Source organism: Bos taurus, chromosome 12 (genome assembly GCF_002263795.3).
Source record: "Bos taurus isolate L1 Dominette 01449 registration number 42190680 breed Hereford chromosome 12, ARS-UCD2.0, whole genome shotgun sequence".
Lineage (NCBI taxonomy): Eukaryota > Metazoa > Chordata > Mammalia > Artiodactyla > Bovidae > Bos > Bos taurus.
Window position 1 is genome coordinate 32,315,310 of NC_037339.1, and position 17,354 is coordinate 32,332,663.

Below are 17,354 nucleotides of genomic sequence, written 5' to 3' on the forward strand. Positions count from 1 at the left end.
GTGACCCACACTGTCTTCCCACGTTTCCTCCCCCTCGTCCATCCGGCATGGGCATTCCCTAGCTTGAGAATCTGTAATGGCTTCTTTACACTGGGAAAAAGGAAACCGTTTATCTTGGAGCACTAATTCTTTCACAGGTTTGCCTGCTTCAGTGCTCCATGAGTTACTGGAAGGCACACTGCCTGTGTGGTTTAATTTCTCCAGGGCCCAGGGCAGTGGCGGGCAGACTGCGTGTGCATGGAATGATCTCTGCTACAGGAGTGTCCCTCACCAGTTCCACTCTGTGTTCAGCAGGTAATGCCCTACACTGCACATTAGGGCACTTCACTGTAAATGCAGCTGGCTACCTTTTTCATGTGTATGGCTCTTGTCTGTCCTCTTCAAAATCAGGGGGCTTTGGAGGGCAGACTCATATTCTTGTCTCCACCATGTCTCAGGACTGATACCACTACTAGGTACGTACTTGCTGCTGTTCTTTACTTGCTCAGTCCTGTCCGACTCTGCAACCCCATGGACTGTAGCTCACCAGGCTCCTCTGCCCATGGGATTCTTCAGGCAAGAATACTGGAGTGGGTTGCCATACCCTCTTTCAGGGAAATTTTCCTGACCCAGGGATTGAACCCGTATCTCTTATGTCTCCTGCATTGACAGGTGGGTTCTTTACCAGTAGCACCACCTGGGTTATACACTTTCAAATGGCAAAAGAAAAATTAGCATTAAGAATCTGAGCACAGAAGGGCTAGATCTGGGGTCATAAGTACTTGAAAGCAGACCGGTGGATTTGGGCAAATTTCCTGGAAGCCCAGTTTGAGGGCTAGTACAAACGTTGTCTCTGGTTCTAAATTTTGCTTATCGGAAAAGATGACTTTAGTGATCTGGAGACTATCTATAGTCTTAACAACATGTTTAAGGGAAACAAAAAGAAGGGTGAGGAATGGTGGCCACAGAACTTGGTGTGCTTTCATTATTTCTAAAAATGTGAGACACTGGTTCAGAATGACACTGATTGGACTACTTTCTAGGTAGACACCTTTTCATCTCCACAGAGGTTCTACAGGCACCTATGCGTTATAATGACCAATTAGAACACTTAGATGTTGCAACTGTATGCAATTTATAAATAGTTTGTAAAGTGCTTTGAAAGTGGGAAGTGCTTGGCAAGTACTCAAGTTGTTATATATTATAAAAGCCTTTAGCATATAATCATTTTATTTAATAATTGCCCCTTTAAAAGGCATAGATATTTTATAGATGAACAGAATTTGAGCTTGAACCATTGATATTATTGCTGTTAGTAAATCAGAAATACTGAGTAAGTTTTTTCAGTTTATTTAAGTAAATACATGATTCATATCAATCTCCCTCACTTTCTCATAGACCAATTCTGCCTTCCCTTAGGTTCTGACAAACTTTTTGCAAAGATTCTTCTCTGGTCTCCAGGACTCTTGGTTATCCTGCCTGCCCTGCCCTGTTTTTTCCTTTCACACACCTGCCTTGTGAAGGTGTTTTTGTAAGAACCTGTGTTTAGGGCTGGGCTTGCCTGGTGGCTCAGCTGGTAAAGAATCCGCCTGCAAAGCAGGAGACCTGGGTTCAATCTCTGAGTTGGGAAGATCCCCTGGAGAAGGAAAAGGCTACCCACTCCAGTATTCTGGCCTGGAGAATTCCATGGACTGTGTCCATGGGGTCGCAAAGAGTCAAGCACAACTGAGCAACTTTCACTTTCACTTCAGTTTCCCTGGTGGTTCAGTGGTAAAAGAATCTGCCTGCCAATGCAGAAGACGTGGGTTTGATCCCTGGGTTAGGAAGATCCCCTAGAGGAGGAAATCCTTTCCAGTATTCTTGCCTGGGAAATCTCATGGACAGAGGAGCCTGGTGGGCTACAGTCCTTGGGGTCGCAAAGAGTCGGACAAGACTGAACTGACTAAACAACAAACAGATTCAAGACTCCATGCCAAATCATGAGTGATGAGCCCTTTTAGGAGTAAAAAGGCCACAAGATGTGGCGGGTGGCCACCAGTGGGTGCATCCCCCATGGGTACTGTTACTGATTACTTCAGTCTACTGTCACCATTCTGCACTGCTGTGTCCACTAATTAATTAAATTTGGCCTTCATCTCCTGACAGGTCTTGGCTCATAGGTATTAAACTTCATTTAAGTTATCCTGTTTCCGGTCCCCACTGAACTACTCATAGGCAGAACTTTAGAAGAGGCAAACAAGTGTCTGATCATTTCCCACTGATCCCTTTAGGACTTCCCTGTGTCTTCAAGTGCTAAGTTCCTTATGCTGACATTGGCTTTCTGTTAACTGTTTCTTACTGTCTGTCACCCTAGGAGAATGTTCCCTGTCCTTGCCCCGGAACTTTTGATCTTTCCCCACCCACTCCTGCTCCCACTTAAATTTAGCCTCTAACGTCCTACAGTATATTTTCTTTATTGGAAAACCCAAACGAAACCATTCTTCTGTTACCAGAGTTAATATTTAGCCTTTGTAGGCACTAAACTAATGCTGCCAGCTGCCCAGTGACTTCTCTGTTAATTTCAGCCGACATTTTTTCTGTCCTCATGTGACTCATTCATCACTCTTCTCTTTGAAAGCGCTGTCTTCCACAACTTGACTTTCTACAGGCTTCCGCACCACCTCACTGGTTGATCTTCTACCAACCTTTAAATACTGAGCTTGCTCAAGGCTTGGTTTGGACTCTCTTCATCACTCCAGTTTTTATGCATTTACTTCATCTTTGTGGCAAGAACTAACAAAGTTGATCTCTACTTGAATCTCTTTGATGGCCTTCAACTCATATCTACTGATTACCTCATTCAAGATGGAACTTCTGATTCTCCACCTCCCAACCAATCCCATCCCTGCAACCCAAGTTTTCCATCACTCCACCTCCCAACGAATTTTCCCCTCTAGGCTTCCCATTTCAGTAAATTTAGCCTCAAATCTAGGTGGAAATCATCCTTCTCTTTCCTCATCTTCTACACCCACTTCCTGAGGTCTACCAATTCTGTACCATTTGGCTCGCAAACCTATCTCAAATCCACTCGTCTCCATCACTAGCTTTTGGACCTTCCAGCTCTTATAGTTCGTCTGCTTCTACCCTGGCCTCTCCACAGTCCATTCCACCACACTGTCGTCAGATTCCCAGATGCCTTCCCCTTGTACTTTCCAAAGTCTCTGCCCTAGAGCTCTTCCCCTGGAGCCTATCACAAGCCTTTGTCCTCCCTGCTTGCCCTGCTCTAGACACAGATCTCCTTTCAAGGCCTTTGATTCCTCAGACCACTGGTGTTCTGCTTCAGAGTTCTGCAAGTGCTACTCCCCCAGAATGCTTTTCTTTTTTGCACGGCCAGCTCCTTCTCTTCCTGTGATCTCTGGGAGATCCTCTCTAACTTCCATACCTAAAGCAGAGTCCCCTCTCAGATTACTAGGGTGGGGCTGGGGTGGGGTGCTGAGGTTCTAAGGTTGACAGATATGTAGGCTGAATTATCATTCAAATTGGGGTAGGACAGGTATAAGACACAAGGTTGAAGAGGTAAGTAGGGCAGTTCTTAAGTGTGACTCACCAGTATTTTAGGTTTCCCCCAAAATCATTTTCTGCACATTCAATTTTCCTCCTGTCTTTACTTTCTCTCAAATACTGTTTATTTTCATGGAACCTTGGGCTGTACTGAGATACCTACCCAGAACTGAAAATGTTATCTGGTCATCCCAGTTGTCTCCTCTTATATTAGGGTCCTGAAATTACAGCACTAAACTGGAATCTTCCTCTAAATACTACCATAAAGATGAAGCCTGAGACCACCTAACTTCTCTCACATGAAACCAGAATTCTCTCAAATTATTTTCCTCCCTTGCACGATCTGCCAATCATAGCAAAGGATGCAATTCTCATAAATTACTAAAAAATATCTAGGGAGAGGCCAAGTCTTCCCCTCACTCCCACCTTTCTTTTCTAAACCATCCACAGCCTATGTGGGGTCATGCTCTATGGCATAGGGTCTTGAAACTCCCCACCGCAGGCGGGTACCTCCTGTCAGATCAGCAGCAGCATTAGATTAGAAATAAAGTGCACAATAAATGCAATGCTCTCGAATCATTCTGAGACCATCCTTCCCATCCGTGGTCCATGGAAAAATATGTCTTCCACAAAATCGGTCCCTGGTACCCAAAAGGTTGGGACCACTGCTCTACAGCATCTTTCCCTCTCCTGTGACTAGGGGAGGGAAATCCTTTTAATTTCCTCCATCAAGGTCTTTCTCTAGGTGCCTGGTTATCTGTTTCCTCACTTTAAACCTTGGTTCAATTAAAATGAAAAAAAAAAAAAAAAAAAAAAACCCCACAAAATCCTAAGAGTCCACCTCCAGAACAAAGGAACAGAAACCACTCAAATCAGTTTGAGTACAAGAGGGAATTTATTAGAAGAATACAGTTTCTCGCAGGGACTCCAACCGCTAAGATGAGTTATGAACTAGAAGCAGGCCTTTCTGCAGGTCACATCGTGCTGTCACCACAATCTTTTACTTCTTTTGCCAAGAGCACATACAGAACATCCTAGAGGTCAGTTCTCCCTGTATGGTGCGTGAGGGACTAGAATGTGGCTTCGTTTCTGCTGGCCTTTTGATCTTTATATTCCTTTATGCTGGCCTCGAACTTGTCAAGCACATGCTGGCAGACATTCATGAGGTCAGTCAGGCCTCTCTGAAAGGGCTCGACCGCGGGGAGGGCACCTCGGGTCTGTATGCGCAAGTTAATTTTGCTCTCTGAAGGATGGGTTGTGGTGTAACCACAGAATTCCACTTCTGGGTTCTTCATGATCATGTACCGAAGAGAATTTCCTAGGGTGTGGTCCTCCTCGTGCAACACAAATGTCACACAGTGTCTATCTGTCCCAGCCGCCTGGACCATCTCCAGGGCTGTCTTCCTCTCGCCTTCAGCCATTGAGGTCTTCACTCCAGACATTTTTCTACACACATAGTTTTTATAAAAATGAGATCATACTGAGTACGGTTTTGAAACTAGCTTTTTTTTAAAAATCTATCACAATTGCAACAGGTTACTGCTCTAATGCACTCCAATTACACAGAACTATTAGCATTAGCCCTTATTATTATCTTCTCCTGCCTCCATCTATTCTACCACTAAATAATTTACTGCCTCCAGTTTCTCCCTACTCCATTTGGCCGTCCACATGACGACCAAGGGGAGTGTCCTTCAACAACAAGTTTACTAAAATATTCTTTTGGTAGAGTCACAAGAAGAGGGGCAGGATTAGAATAGGGTGGGTCCTGCTAAAGGATGAAAAGGGGAGTTGAAAGGCGTGGGGGGAAAAGCAGATGATAAAAACAGAAACTAAAGTTCATCAACATGCAGTTTTCCAACTACGGTTTCCGTTTACAGGAGGTACGGAAACTAGAAAGTCTGAGAAGAGTCTCCAAGCACGGGGGAAAAAAAGAACTCGGCGCACAGAGACGACCAATTAGCGCTCGGCCCAGAGGAGTGGCCTGGGCCTGGCCCACAGGCCAAGCCTATCACTCGGGGAACGGTGGCCAGGTGCACGTTATCTTTTACTGACTCTGGCTGTTCCTAACGGGGATGGGCCGTTGGGGACTGAACTCCGCTTTAACAACCCGTCTTCCCTCCTTGGTATCTAGTGCACTGAGCGTCTCCACTCAAGCAATCCAGCTAACCCCTCCTCCACCCCTTCCCAATCCGGGGCCCCGTTCCCCACCCTGGCGCGCCCACCGCGCCCCCTCCTCGCCCGTCCTCCCAGTCAGGCCCTCGCTGCCAGGCCGGGCCGCGGAGGCGGAGGCCCTAGCCAGCCGCCGGCTCCCAGGGCCCGGCAATGCCCGCTCCTCCCGCCCTCCCCACCCCCTCGGCCGTTACCTCTCCAGCTCCTGGTCCTCTTCCATGGCGGGGGCGGCTTCCGGGATCCTCAGGTGGCGCGGGCGGGCCGGAGGCTCTGCCCCATGCCTCGAAGCGTGCGGGCGCGGCAGGCAGGCAGGCAGGAAGGAAGGACCGACGGAAGAAGTGCGGACGGAAGGAGGGGGGAGGAGCCGCAGCGGCGCGGCAGGGCCCGGCTGCTGGGCGGGGCGTGAAGGCTCCGCCCCTGGCCGCCGCCCCGGCCCCGCCCCCGGCGCGAGGAGGGCGGTGGCCGAGCCTGAGCGGCTCACCTGCGCTGCTGAGTAAGCCCGCCCCCCGAACTGGTGGTGGCATACAGGTGGAACCGGGCTCCTGCCCCGCCCCGAGGCCTAGACCTGCCTGTGGGCGCCAGAGCTCGGCCCTTGGCACTTGCCCCCTAAGGTGATGGCAGACGGGGCGGGGCCTTACCTGACTCCCCCAGATCCCCTTTTCCCCCTGGGGCCAGGATCAAGCCTCTTTCTGACTTGCTGCTGGCCCCCTGGCAGTGTAGCATTGTCAGTCGCTTCAGTCATGTCCGGCCCTTTGCGCCCCACGAACTGTAGTCCGCCAGGCTCCTCTGTCCATGGGGTTCCCCAGGCAAGAATACTGGAGTGGAGTATTGCCATACCTTTCTCCGGGGAATCTTCCCGACCCAGGGATCGAATCCAGGTCTCCTGCATTGCAGGCGGATTCTTTACCATCTGGGCCACCGGGGAAGATCTTGGCCCCATGGGGGACGGGATTAATCCCAGGCTGGACCCCGCCCGCCCCGGGAGGCCTTTCCGGGGACAACGGACAGCTATAGTTGATCGATACATTTTGATGAATTTCACAACAGTACAAGATGCACGTATAAGACGGTATTTGTCTCATCCGCGATCTTGAATGATTTCACAGCTCAACTGGGTCAAAGGACAAGCGTTTGTTTATTTTTGCCGCGGGGGAGGCGGGAGTGGGGGTGAGGATGAGCGAGTTTGGATGTAAACTGTCCCCATCTCGCATCCCCATCCTTTCCTTCCTGGATCTTTTTTCTCTCCCTGGAGTACGTCCTGCCTCGCTTTGGACACGTCCTTTCCTTTTCACCCTTTTGGCCTCTTCAACCTCACCCGCATAACCTCCCTCTCATCTTCGTTCCCAGGTGCTCGTGCCCCCGCCTCGGCAGCCTTTCACCACCCAGACTCTCTTTCCGCGCCCCGACCCCTCAGGTGTTCTTTACCAAAAACCCCCCTTCTCCCTTCCTGTCCCCCCCTCCCCCCCGCCAGCTCCCGTCCCTTCCCCCCACCCCGACCCCCGCTGTCCTCTCGCCCGACACGCCCACAGTCCAGCTTTCCGGCGCCACCTGTTCTCGTACCCCACCCCGACCCCCTAGATGTTCTCCGCCTCCCCCAGCTGTTCCCCTGTCCTCGCGCGGTCGGTGCTGAGCGCAGAGGCGGCACTGGCCCGGTGCCGGGGGCTTCAAGGCGGACAGCAGAGGGGATGGCTGGGGTGGGGAGGGTGGAGGGAGGGCGCGCGGCAGTTGGGGGCGGAGCGGGCTCACTCTAACCCGGAGTGACTGCCCGGGCCCGGCCCGCCCCCCGCGCTCTCGGATAGGCTGAACCGCCCTGTGGCCCGCCCCCTCCCCGCCCTGTGCCGCTGCCAATTGGCCGGGGTGCGTGTCGGCTTGCGTGGCTCGGCCCTGGCGTTCGCCCGCGGGAAGGCAGCAGGGGCGGTTGAGGAGCGAAGTCTTGACTAGAGTTTGCTCCTTGCCAGGAAATCGGCGGCGGCGGCGGCAGGTCCCGGCGAAGCGGAGGCCAGCTGGCCCCCGCGCTCCCTCAGCGGGGCCGCGGAAGCGGAGCCCACGCTCGGCTGAGGCGCGGGAGCCGGGCTCACCCGGTGAGTAACTTTGCCCTGCCCGCCACGCTCGGCGCCCGCTCGCTGTCCGGCCGCGCCTCAGGTGCGGGCGGCGTGTGGGGTGTGGGGCGTCGCGGCGCCCGGGAGGCGGCGGAGGCGGGCGGCCGCTGCGTCCTTCGAGCTCTCCTGGCCGGGCCGGGCTTCGGGGACACGGGGTCCAGGGAGGAGGGCGCGGGGCTGCCGGGCGCCGGCGGGCGGCCTCGGCTCTGACAATCTGGGGGGTCCCGGCCGCCGGGTGGCCGAGCTTTTTGCGTCGTATGCTCTGGTTTTAGGGAGGGGAGAGGTGGGGTGATATTTTTGTCCCCTGAGTGAGAGAGCCACCGGCTGCCTTACCCGGACTTGTCCCCGTTTGAAAGGAGCGGGGCGAAGTCGTACACTCCGTCCCAGCCTGTTGCCTGCGAATTCTCACCTTTCCCTGGAGGCTGGAAGAGAGACGTGACACCCTCGAGGGGGGTAATTTCAAAACACGGCCCTTGACTTGGAAGCAGCCACACACAAAGCACCGTTCAGAAAGGACCTCGCTCGCTTTTTAGAACCTCATGCCCAGATCTAGACGAAGGACTTGCGGCTTAGATGCAGCGTCTCTTCGGAGGTTTCTGTGTGCATTTATGGTTATGAATCAAGACGTTCAGTATATGCCAGGAGCTATAGTACGCTCATGCCTGGGCTTAACTCTGGTAGATGGTTGCTTTTTAAATTACAGAAACGAAGTTGAGCGAAAAGCAGTGGCGATTCAGAAGGGGGAAACAGTTATGAGCTTTGGTTTATTGCAACTGTCTTCGCTTTTAAAATTTCGCATTCTGGCCGCAGTCATACTAATTTCTAAATTAGTCTCAGGACAGATTTTGATTTTTTTTTCCCTCTCTTCCTTGCACCATACTGTGACGTAGCCCTGTTGAGTTCATCCCAGTAGATCAATATTATTTACTTGGATAGATTTTATTCCCATCTCCTCACCCCTTTAGACAACGGACTTTCATCTTGTATCCTTTTTGGCCTGTCCGAGCTTTCTGGAGCCACGAATAACAAAAGTTGTGGCCTTTTAGCTTGTCCAAGTCCTGCACGTGAGTTTTCCCATAGGAGGAAAAATGTAGGCCTGTTTGTAACCCAGGCAAAATAACTGCTGCTGCTTTTAATGTGGCCCCCCTGTGTGTTACCATTCCTAATTCTGTATCTTGTTCCTCTCCTTTTCTCATCAGGTTATGCTTTTTCTATTATTTTTTCATTCAGCAAATGAGTGTCTTCTGCAAACCGGACATGCTTGGCAAGGGTCAGCTCTTGCTCTGAACTGGCTCACAGTGCTGTTTGGAAGCCGATATATGCCTCTCTTCGACCAGCCACCTGAAAGCGATTTGAGCGGGTATTGAGGGACCTTAAAAGAGGGAGAATTTCTGCCTGGAGTTTGTTAGGGAAGGCCTCACACCTGCACTTACTCTTCAGGTGGCTGGGGGATTTTCATTCTCTGCAAAGGGACTAGTGTGTAGGGGGTTGCTTTATGAGAGCCGCATCTGGTTACTCTGGCTGAAGAACATGGTGTCTGCGGTTGAAGTCGTGGTCAGGGCCTGGGATGTGTTATTCATTTCGGAGCACTTAGCACTTGGCCTTGCTTACAGTGGGCACTCAAATATTTATTGAACTGGGTTGAACAGGAACATAAAGGGTTTTGTGTGCCAAATTAAGAAATTTGGACTTGATCCAGTCAGCGATACGGAGCTGCCAAGTTTAAGCAGGAGAATGTCATGATAACATTTGCCTTCCAGAAGGATGTCTGCGGCAGGCTGAAGGTTGGTGGGGGTCCAGATGGGAGGTAGGGAGCCGGTGCAGGGCCTCTTAAATCCTGGAGGGTTTAAGTGCTCAGCACTTCTCAGTTTACATTGTCTGGGTTTGGATCTGGCTCTGTCACTCATTACGTAACCTCTTTCTTCTTTAGGGTCTTCACTTCATAGGATTTGGGGGATAAAGCTTGAAAAACATGTATGTTACTTAGAATAGTGCTTGGCACACAGGAAGGACTTGGTAGATGCTGTTTTTTGTTCTCTATGAAGGCAGTGGAAGTAGAGATGATGCGGCATCCATGAGGTATAATTGGTCCAACCAGATAGGTGACTACGAATGATTAATGAGAGGGATGGTTCGGAGGGTTTTTGACTTGGGGGCATTGGAGTATACTGGTTAAGCTGGCTGTGGAGTCAGAATGGGGTTGAATTCCATCACTTACTCTGAGCACTACTGTCCTCATTGAACTTTGGTTTCCTAACATTTAGAAAATGAAGTATACCTGTCTAGTGGGGTTTGAGTATCAAATGAAATTATGCATTAATGCCCTTGGCAGAGTACCTAGCACATTACAAGTGCTCAATAAATATTGGTTGTTCCTGAAGTGGACATTTTATGACATTAAAGAGCTAGTGGAATGCTGGAAGTTACGAGAAGAAACAGTTAGGAACAGTCCGTGGTAGGGGTGGGGAAAGGAAGATAGTTTGGGACCAACCCACTGAGGTACACATGGGTAGTTGAATCTGTGATGCCGTTATTAGATAGATGTGTCAGGCAGGAGCTAGGAAAGAATGGAAGATAAAAAGATCAAGAGCTCACATAAAGCTAGGGTTAGGGTTAGGGTTAGGGTGTGGTCAGCTTTAGGGAGATTTGCAGGGGGTAGGAGTGGGGAAGTTTACATTATTGCAGTGCCAGGAGAGTTGCTGCCACATGCTGGGCGTCTCTAGCTCTAAATCTGTTTTGGTCACCATCACAAGGGAACTCAAGGCTCCTGTAACCTGGTGGGCCCTTTGCCCTCATCCCCTGCCTCCTCTTCTCCTTTTTGATTGCTCCCCTCAAAATCCCGGTACTTTTAAATTTTATTATGCAGAGCTATTTAATTTTTCCTGGGGCCAAAGTTCACTTTAGGCCTACCTTCCTATATCAAAATCCAAGGTTTCTAGAGGAATCAGAGGTCTCATCTAATAGGTTTACTTAGGAAGTAATGTTGGTTCTAAAAATAGATGTATATAAGCATATTTTAAATACATATCTGTGTATATCTTGCATGTACAGGTACAGTTGTAGAAGACTTAGTCAGGCCTAAAATGATTCTGTTAAGGGGCCTGGGAGATTGACAAACTCAGTCCCCTTCAGCTTTCCTGTCATACGTCTCTCTTCCTCAGAAAGTACAAAACTGAAAAAATCTGTGGTTACATAAGTTTTTTGGTCAGTAGAGTTAGAAGAAACGGCTGTTTTGTGTATTCACTGATGAGAAGTTGTTAAGAGGAATTTTTTAAGAAGCAAATGTTGGTGATGTACATTATGGTGATGGTGATAGAAGCATCCAGTCAGTGTGCTTTTAAAGAGGCAGATATGTAGGCTCTGTCCTCAGAATGCACACTTCGTAAGAGCAGGGATCCTGATTTGGTCACTGCAGTAGAGTCCCCAAGTCCCAGAACCAAAGATACTAGTGTAGGCATGAATAAATGAATTGGATCCATTGACTTTGATCTGTCTTGGCCCACAGACATACTGAAATCTTTGGAACAGTCATTGGTCAGAGGGAAAACAAAAGAGGCATTTGAGCCAGCCAAGCTGCTTAAAGTACTCTATGTTCTTATAGAAGATACCGGAACAGAATTTATGGCCATTATGATTCAGTGATTTTAGTGCCAGCTGCTGTAATTTATTTGCATGATTCCCTTTTTCTCCCCTTTTACTGTGATTGTTGTGGGGTGTAGTTGGGAAGAAAGGTTTCTGTAGGGGTATTGCCTCGTTCAGAGCTAAACTGATGACACCCCGGAGTTCACCTAGACTCACGTTCATCGAGTCAGTGATGCCATCCAGCCATCTCATCCTCTGTCGTCCCCTTCTCCTCCTGCCCCCAATCCCTCCCAGCATCAGAGTCTTTTCCAATGAGTCCACTCTTCGCATGAGGTGGCCAAAGTACTGGAGTTTCAGCTTTAGCATCATTCCTTCCAAAGAAATCCCAGGGCTGATCTTCAGAATGGACTGGTTGGATCTCCTTGCAGTCCAAGGGACTCTCAAGAGTCTTCTCCACCACCACACTTCAAGCATCAATTCTTCGGTGCTCAGCCTTCTTCACAGTCCAACTCTCACATCCATACATGACCACAGGAAAAACCATAGCCTTGACTAGACGGACCTCTGTTGGCAAAGTAATGTCTCTGCTTTTCAATATGCTATCTAGGTTGGTCATAACTTTCCTTCCAAGGAGTAAGCGTCTTTTAATTTCATGCCTGCAGTCACCATCCGCAGTGATTTTGGAGCCCAGAAAAATAAAGTCTGACACTGTTTCCACTGTTTCCCCATCTATTTCCCATGAAGTGATGGGACCGGATGCCATGATCTTAGTTTTCTGAATGTTGAGCTTTAAGCCAACTTTTTCACTCTCCACTTTCACTTTCATCAAGAGGCTTTTGAGTTCCTCTTCACTTTCTGCCATAAGGGTGGTGTCATCTGCATATCTGAGGTTATTGATATTTCTCCCAGCAATGTTGATTCCAGTTTGTGTTTCTTCCAGTCCAGCGTTTCTCATGATGTACTCTGCATATAAGTTAAATAAGCCGGGTGACAATATATAGCCTTGGCATACTCCTTTTCCTATTTGGAACCAGTCTGTTGTTCCATGTCCAGTTCTAACTGTTGCTTCCTGACCTGCATACACATTTCTCAAGAGGCAGATCAGGTGGTCTGGTATTCCCATCTCTTTCAGAATTTTCCACAGTTTATTGCAGTCCACACAGTCAAAGGCTTTGGCATAGTCAATAAAGCAGAAATAGATGTTTTTCTGGAACTCTCTTGCTTTTTCCATGATCCAGCGGATGTTGGCAATTTGATCTCTGGTTCCTCTGCCTTTTCTAAAACCAGCTTGAACATCAGGAAGTTGATGGTTCACATATTGCTGAAGCCTGGCTTGGAGAATTTTGAGCATTACTTTATAGGCGTGTGAGATGAGTGCAACTGTATGGTAGTTTGAGCACTCTTTGGCATTGCCTTTCTTTGGGATTGGAATGAAAACTGACCTTTTCCAGTCCTGTGGCCACTGCTGAGTTTTCCAAATTTGCTGGCATATTGAGTGCAGCACTTTCACAGCATCATCTTTCAGGATTTGAAAGAGCTCAACTGGAATTCCATCACCTCCACTAGCTTTGTTCGTAGTAATGCTTTCTAAGGCCTACTTGACTTCACATTCTAGGATGTCTGGCTCTAGGTCAGTGATCACACCATCGTGATTATCTGGGTTGTGAAGATCTTTTTTGTACAGTTCTTCTGTGTATTCTTGCCACCTCTTAATATTTTCTGTTTCTGTTAGGTCCATACCATTTCGGTCCTTTATTGAGCCCATTTTGCATGAAATGTTCCCTTGGTGTCTCTAATTTTCTTGAAGAGATCTCTAGTCTTTCCCATTCTGTTGTTTTCCTCTATTTCTTTGCATTGATTGCTGAAGAAGGCTTTCTTATCTCTCCTTGCTATTCTTTGGAACTCTGCATTCAGATGCTTATATCTTTCCTTTTCTCCTTTGCTTTTCACTTCTCTTCTTTTCACAGCTATTTGTAAGGCCTCCCCAGACAGCCATTTTGCTTTTTTGCATTTCTTTTCCATGGGGATGGTCTTGATCCCTGTCTCCTGTACAGTGTCACAAACCTCATTCCATAGTTCATCAGGCACTCTATCTATCAGATCTAGACCCTTAAATCTATTTCTCACTTCCACTGTATAATCATAAGGAATTTGATTTAGGTCATACCTGAATGGTCTAGTGGTTTTCCCTACTTTCTTCAATTTAAGTCTGAATTTGGTAATAAGGAGTTAATGGTCTGAGCTACAGTCAGCTCCTAGTCTTGTTTTTGCTGACTGTATAGAGCTTCTCCATCTTTCGCTGCAAAGAATATGATCAATCTGATTTCGGTGTTGACCATCTGGTGATGTCCATGTATAGAGTCTTCTCTTGTGTTGTTGGAAGAGGGTGTTTGTTATGACCAGTGCATTTTCTTGGCAAAACTCTCTTAGTCTTTGCCCTGCTTCATTCCATATTTCAAGGCCAAATTTGCCTGTTACTCCAGGTGTTTCTTGACTTCCTACTTTTGCATTCCAGTCCCCTATAATGAAAAGGACATCTTTTTTGGGTGTTAGTTCTAAAAGGTCTTGTAGGTCTTCATAGAACCGTTCAACTTCAGCTTCTTCAGCAGTACTGGTTGGGGCATAGACTTGGATTACTGTGATATTGAATGGTTTGCCTTGGAAACGAACAGAGATCATTCTGTCGTTTTTGAGATTGCATCCAAGTAATCTTAGAGTTCTTTTAAATAGCAAATTTCCCTAAAGTATATAATAGGGGGCATTGTAAAAAAATGTTTATAAACAAACTGTGAGGACCTGTATCTTATGTAAAATAGGTGTCTGGTGTTGGTGGTTTAGTAGCTAAGTAGTGTCTGACTTTTGCAACCCCATGGACTGTAGCCTGCCAGGCTCCTCTGTCCATGGGATTCTCCAGGCAAGAATACTGGAGTGGTTTGCCATTTTCTTCTCTGACCCAGGGATTGAACCTGGGTCTCCTGCATTGCAGGCAGTTTCTTTACCAACTATAAACAGGTGTCTACTTGGCTTTAATAAAGCTCCCAAAGGCTCTGTTGGTTATCACTTTGTTTTACTGATAAAAGTAAAGTAAGTCTGGTATATATTTGTACCCCGTGCCCCCTTTACCCCTCAGATTGGGATTTTGGCTACCAAAATTAAAAATTAATCCTTTATCAGAGTTCTTAATCCTGTTCAATTGAACTATCTAATTATTGAGCAAATAAATTGAAGTCCTTATGTCTTATTTCATTGTTTTATTCTAACTATTTCCACTTTTCTTCCACATGATTTTAATGTTTGTAGACTTCCAATTTAATTGTATTTAACAAGCAGCATACATGATGGGATCGACACTGGGCTGTGTGGGACACAAAACGTTCTCTGCCCTTGGAAAGGTTAAAATCTTAAAAGACATTAAGTCAGAGTTAATCATTCTGAGGCAGAAGATAGATGGACCCTGGGTTAGACATTTACAACTAGCCTCCTGTTTATGCTTTGAGACAAAGATAATAACAGGAACAGGATAAGCAGCTGGATTTAGTCTCCTGTGGACGCCAAGACAACAGTGATGGCAGGAGCAGAGAAGGGCTGAGCCCTAGCTAGGTATGGAGGTCGCACATTCCTCATTCTTGTGGTCAAGGCAGTATCCCAGATTACACATGCGCAGAAAGGGTCCTCAAGGGAGGGGACACTAGCCCTTAATATGTCCAGTCAACCTCCCAGAGACCTTCATGCTGGAATCCATCTTGGCTAAAAGATACACAGACACACAGGGGAGGGCCATGAGTCAGACCAAGTGTGGGGTTAAAGCAAGGTAATTGGCCGGAGGGAAACAAAGACCCAGAAAACTGCCTCCATATAGCAACCAGGGCTTCCCACGTGGCTCAGAGGTAAAGGATCTGCCTTCAATGCAGGAGGCACAGGTTCAATCCTTGAGTTGGGAAGATCCCCCGGAGAAGGGAATGGCTACCCACTCTAGTGGGAAATCTTGCCTGGGAAATCCCACCTGGGAAATCCCATGGACAGAGGAGCTTGGTGGGCCACAATCCATAGGATCACAAAAGAGTTGGACATGGCTTGTTCGGTCACTGAGTCATGTCCTACTCTTTGCAACTATGGACTGCAGCATGCCAGGCTTCCCTGTCCTTCACCATCTCCCAGAGTTTGCTCAAACTCATGTCCGTTGAGTTGGTGATGCTATCCAACAGTCTCATCCTTTTGTCTTCAGTCTTTCCCAGCATCAGGGTCTTTTCTAATGAGTCAGCTCTTTGCATCAGGTGGCCAAAGTGAAGAGCCAGCTCATTAGAAAGGACTCTGATGTGACTAAACAACAAGCCACCCCAAAAGCACCTGACTCTTTCTCTGAGCTCACCTGCATGTATTTTTCTAATAAACAATTTATCAGTTTCTCTTTTTTCCGTCTTTTTGCTAAAATTCCTTTGCAAAGAAGGCAAGAGCCAGGACCCTGCTTCTGGCCACTAGTCCCTGGTGGTCTAGTGGTGATGATTTGGTGCTTTCACTGCCACAGTCTGGGTTTGATTCCTGTTTAGGGAACTGAGATCCCACTTCAAGCCTCCACCCTCCATGGCCACCTCCACATCATCTCAGAGCATGACAAACACCTCTGACTTCAAGTACCTGGTCTCCTCTTCTCCTCGACCTTCACTTCCACTGTCCTTGGACATTCCCCCAGTTCTCCACATTAGACCTTACGTTTCTGTATCCTGTCCTCTGACCGCAGCCTCTGAGTCTGTCCTTCCAGCTGTCTCACACCCACAGTCCCTCTTCGGTGCCCTTTGGGCAGGGACAGTTTGCCTGCCATCCTGTTTATCCCACCTCCCATCCTGTTGTATTAACATCTGTGGGATCTATATTTAAGCACCTGGAATATGTCTCCCTGGCACCTTAGCTTCGCTTGAACTTGCTTTTGTTCTGTGCCTGCTTCATTAACTCTGCTTCTCCCTGAGTTATTTTGGCAATCCTGTTAGAAGGCCAGGCGCAGGGAATCACCTCTCAAACAGCCCCTTCCCTGCATTCCCCTCAGGCAGTTCCCTTTATTTGGCACCTACTGAGTGCTGCGACACTGAGCCCAGAGTTCAGCAGGCCAGAGTATCTCACAGAGCTTACATTCTAGAGGAGATGGACATTCGACAAATAGCAGCACACATTATAGTCACAAATACAGTAAGTGCTTTGACAAGAGAGAGAGCTGTGCTGTCCAGCACGGTAGTTACCTGCATGTGCAGCTCCTGAAGCGTTCCTGATCTGAATTGAGATGTGCTGTCACTGCACCCTTCCCGATTTTGAAGACTTAGTACCCAAAATGTTAAAATAGCTCAGTAAGTTTTATATTGATTACAGGTTGAAATGATATCCTGGATATATTGGGTGAAATAAAATATTCAAACTAGTTCATTCACTTGGCTGCTGGAACATTTAACATGGCAGGTGTGGTTCACCTTTGGTTGGGTACCTGTGGTATGGGGTGTTGTGGGGTGTTGTCAGGGGTATAACAAGGGAAACTAACCTAGTCTCTGGGGAGCTGGCTGTCCCTGGAACCACCCCGAGGAAGTTGTCTTTGAACCTATATCTGGTTGTGTAGATGTTACAGGTAAAGCCTTCTCAGAGGAAGCAGCAGAGGGGGGTGGCACTTTGCAGGATGGTGAGGAGGTGGGTAGCAGAGAGTTGGGAAAGTGTGATGGGAGATAGGGCCTGGGGGGTAGGTAGGGCCGGGTCATGTGGGCCCTGTTGACCCTAATCAGGCTCTTGTTCTTCCTTTCTCGTGAATGATTCTAGACTGTCCTCATTCAGAAACCTTTTATCAAACCCTCTCTTTTGCAGCCTGCAGATAATCTGATTAGTTCGTGAGCACCTGGTTTGCTTTAGTAGATTTCTGTCCCTCTCTTTTCCAGCTTGTCTGAATAAGTCTCAGTTGTGTTAAAGGCTCATTTTTCCATGTGCCCATGATTCCATCCTTCAGAGTCT

The 17,354-nt window shown here is 48.0% G+C and overlaps 2 protein-coding genes across 3 annotated transcripts in view; one reads left to right on the forward strand and one right to left on the reverse strand.

Annotated features, from left to right (window-relative positions):
- POLR1D (RNA polymerase I and III subunit D) overlaps nucleotides 1-6,050 on the reverse strand; it is a 32,929-nt gene extending 26,879 nt beyond the window's left edge. The window contains exons 1-2 of one of the 2 annotated variants that reach the window (NM_001076144.2): nucleotides 5,886-6,050; nucleotides 4,392-4,965 (exon numbers count right to left, since the gene is read on the reverse strand). In NM_001076144.2, the coding sequence (NP_001069612.1) occupies nucleotides 4,590-4,965; nucleotides 5,886-5,911 (402 nt within the window). In that variant the 5' untranslated portion in view covers nucleotides 5,912-6,050 and the 3' untranslated portion in view covers nucleotides 4,392-4,589. Of the gene's footprint in view, nucleotides 1-4,391; nucleotides 4,966-5,885 lie in introns of those variants that run through there. The other variant, NM_001046587.2, reaches the window with a different exon arrangement.
- A 1,556-nt stretch (nucleotides 6,051-7,606) lies between these two features.
- LNX2 (ligand of numb-protein X 2) overlaps nucleotides 7,607-17,354 on the forward strand; it is an 89,625-nt gene continuing 79,877 nt past the window's right edge. The window contains exon 1 of the mRNA NM_001075884.1: nucleotides 7,607-7,772. The gene's annotated coding sequence lies outside the window, so the exon portion shown is untranslated. The remainder of the gene's footprint in view (nucleotides 7,773-17,354) is intronic.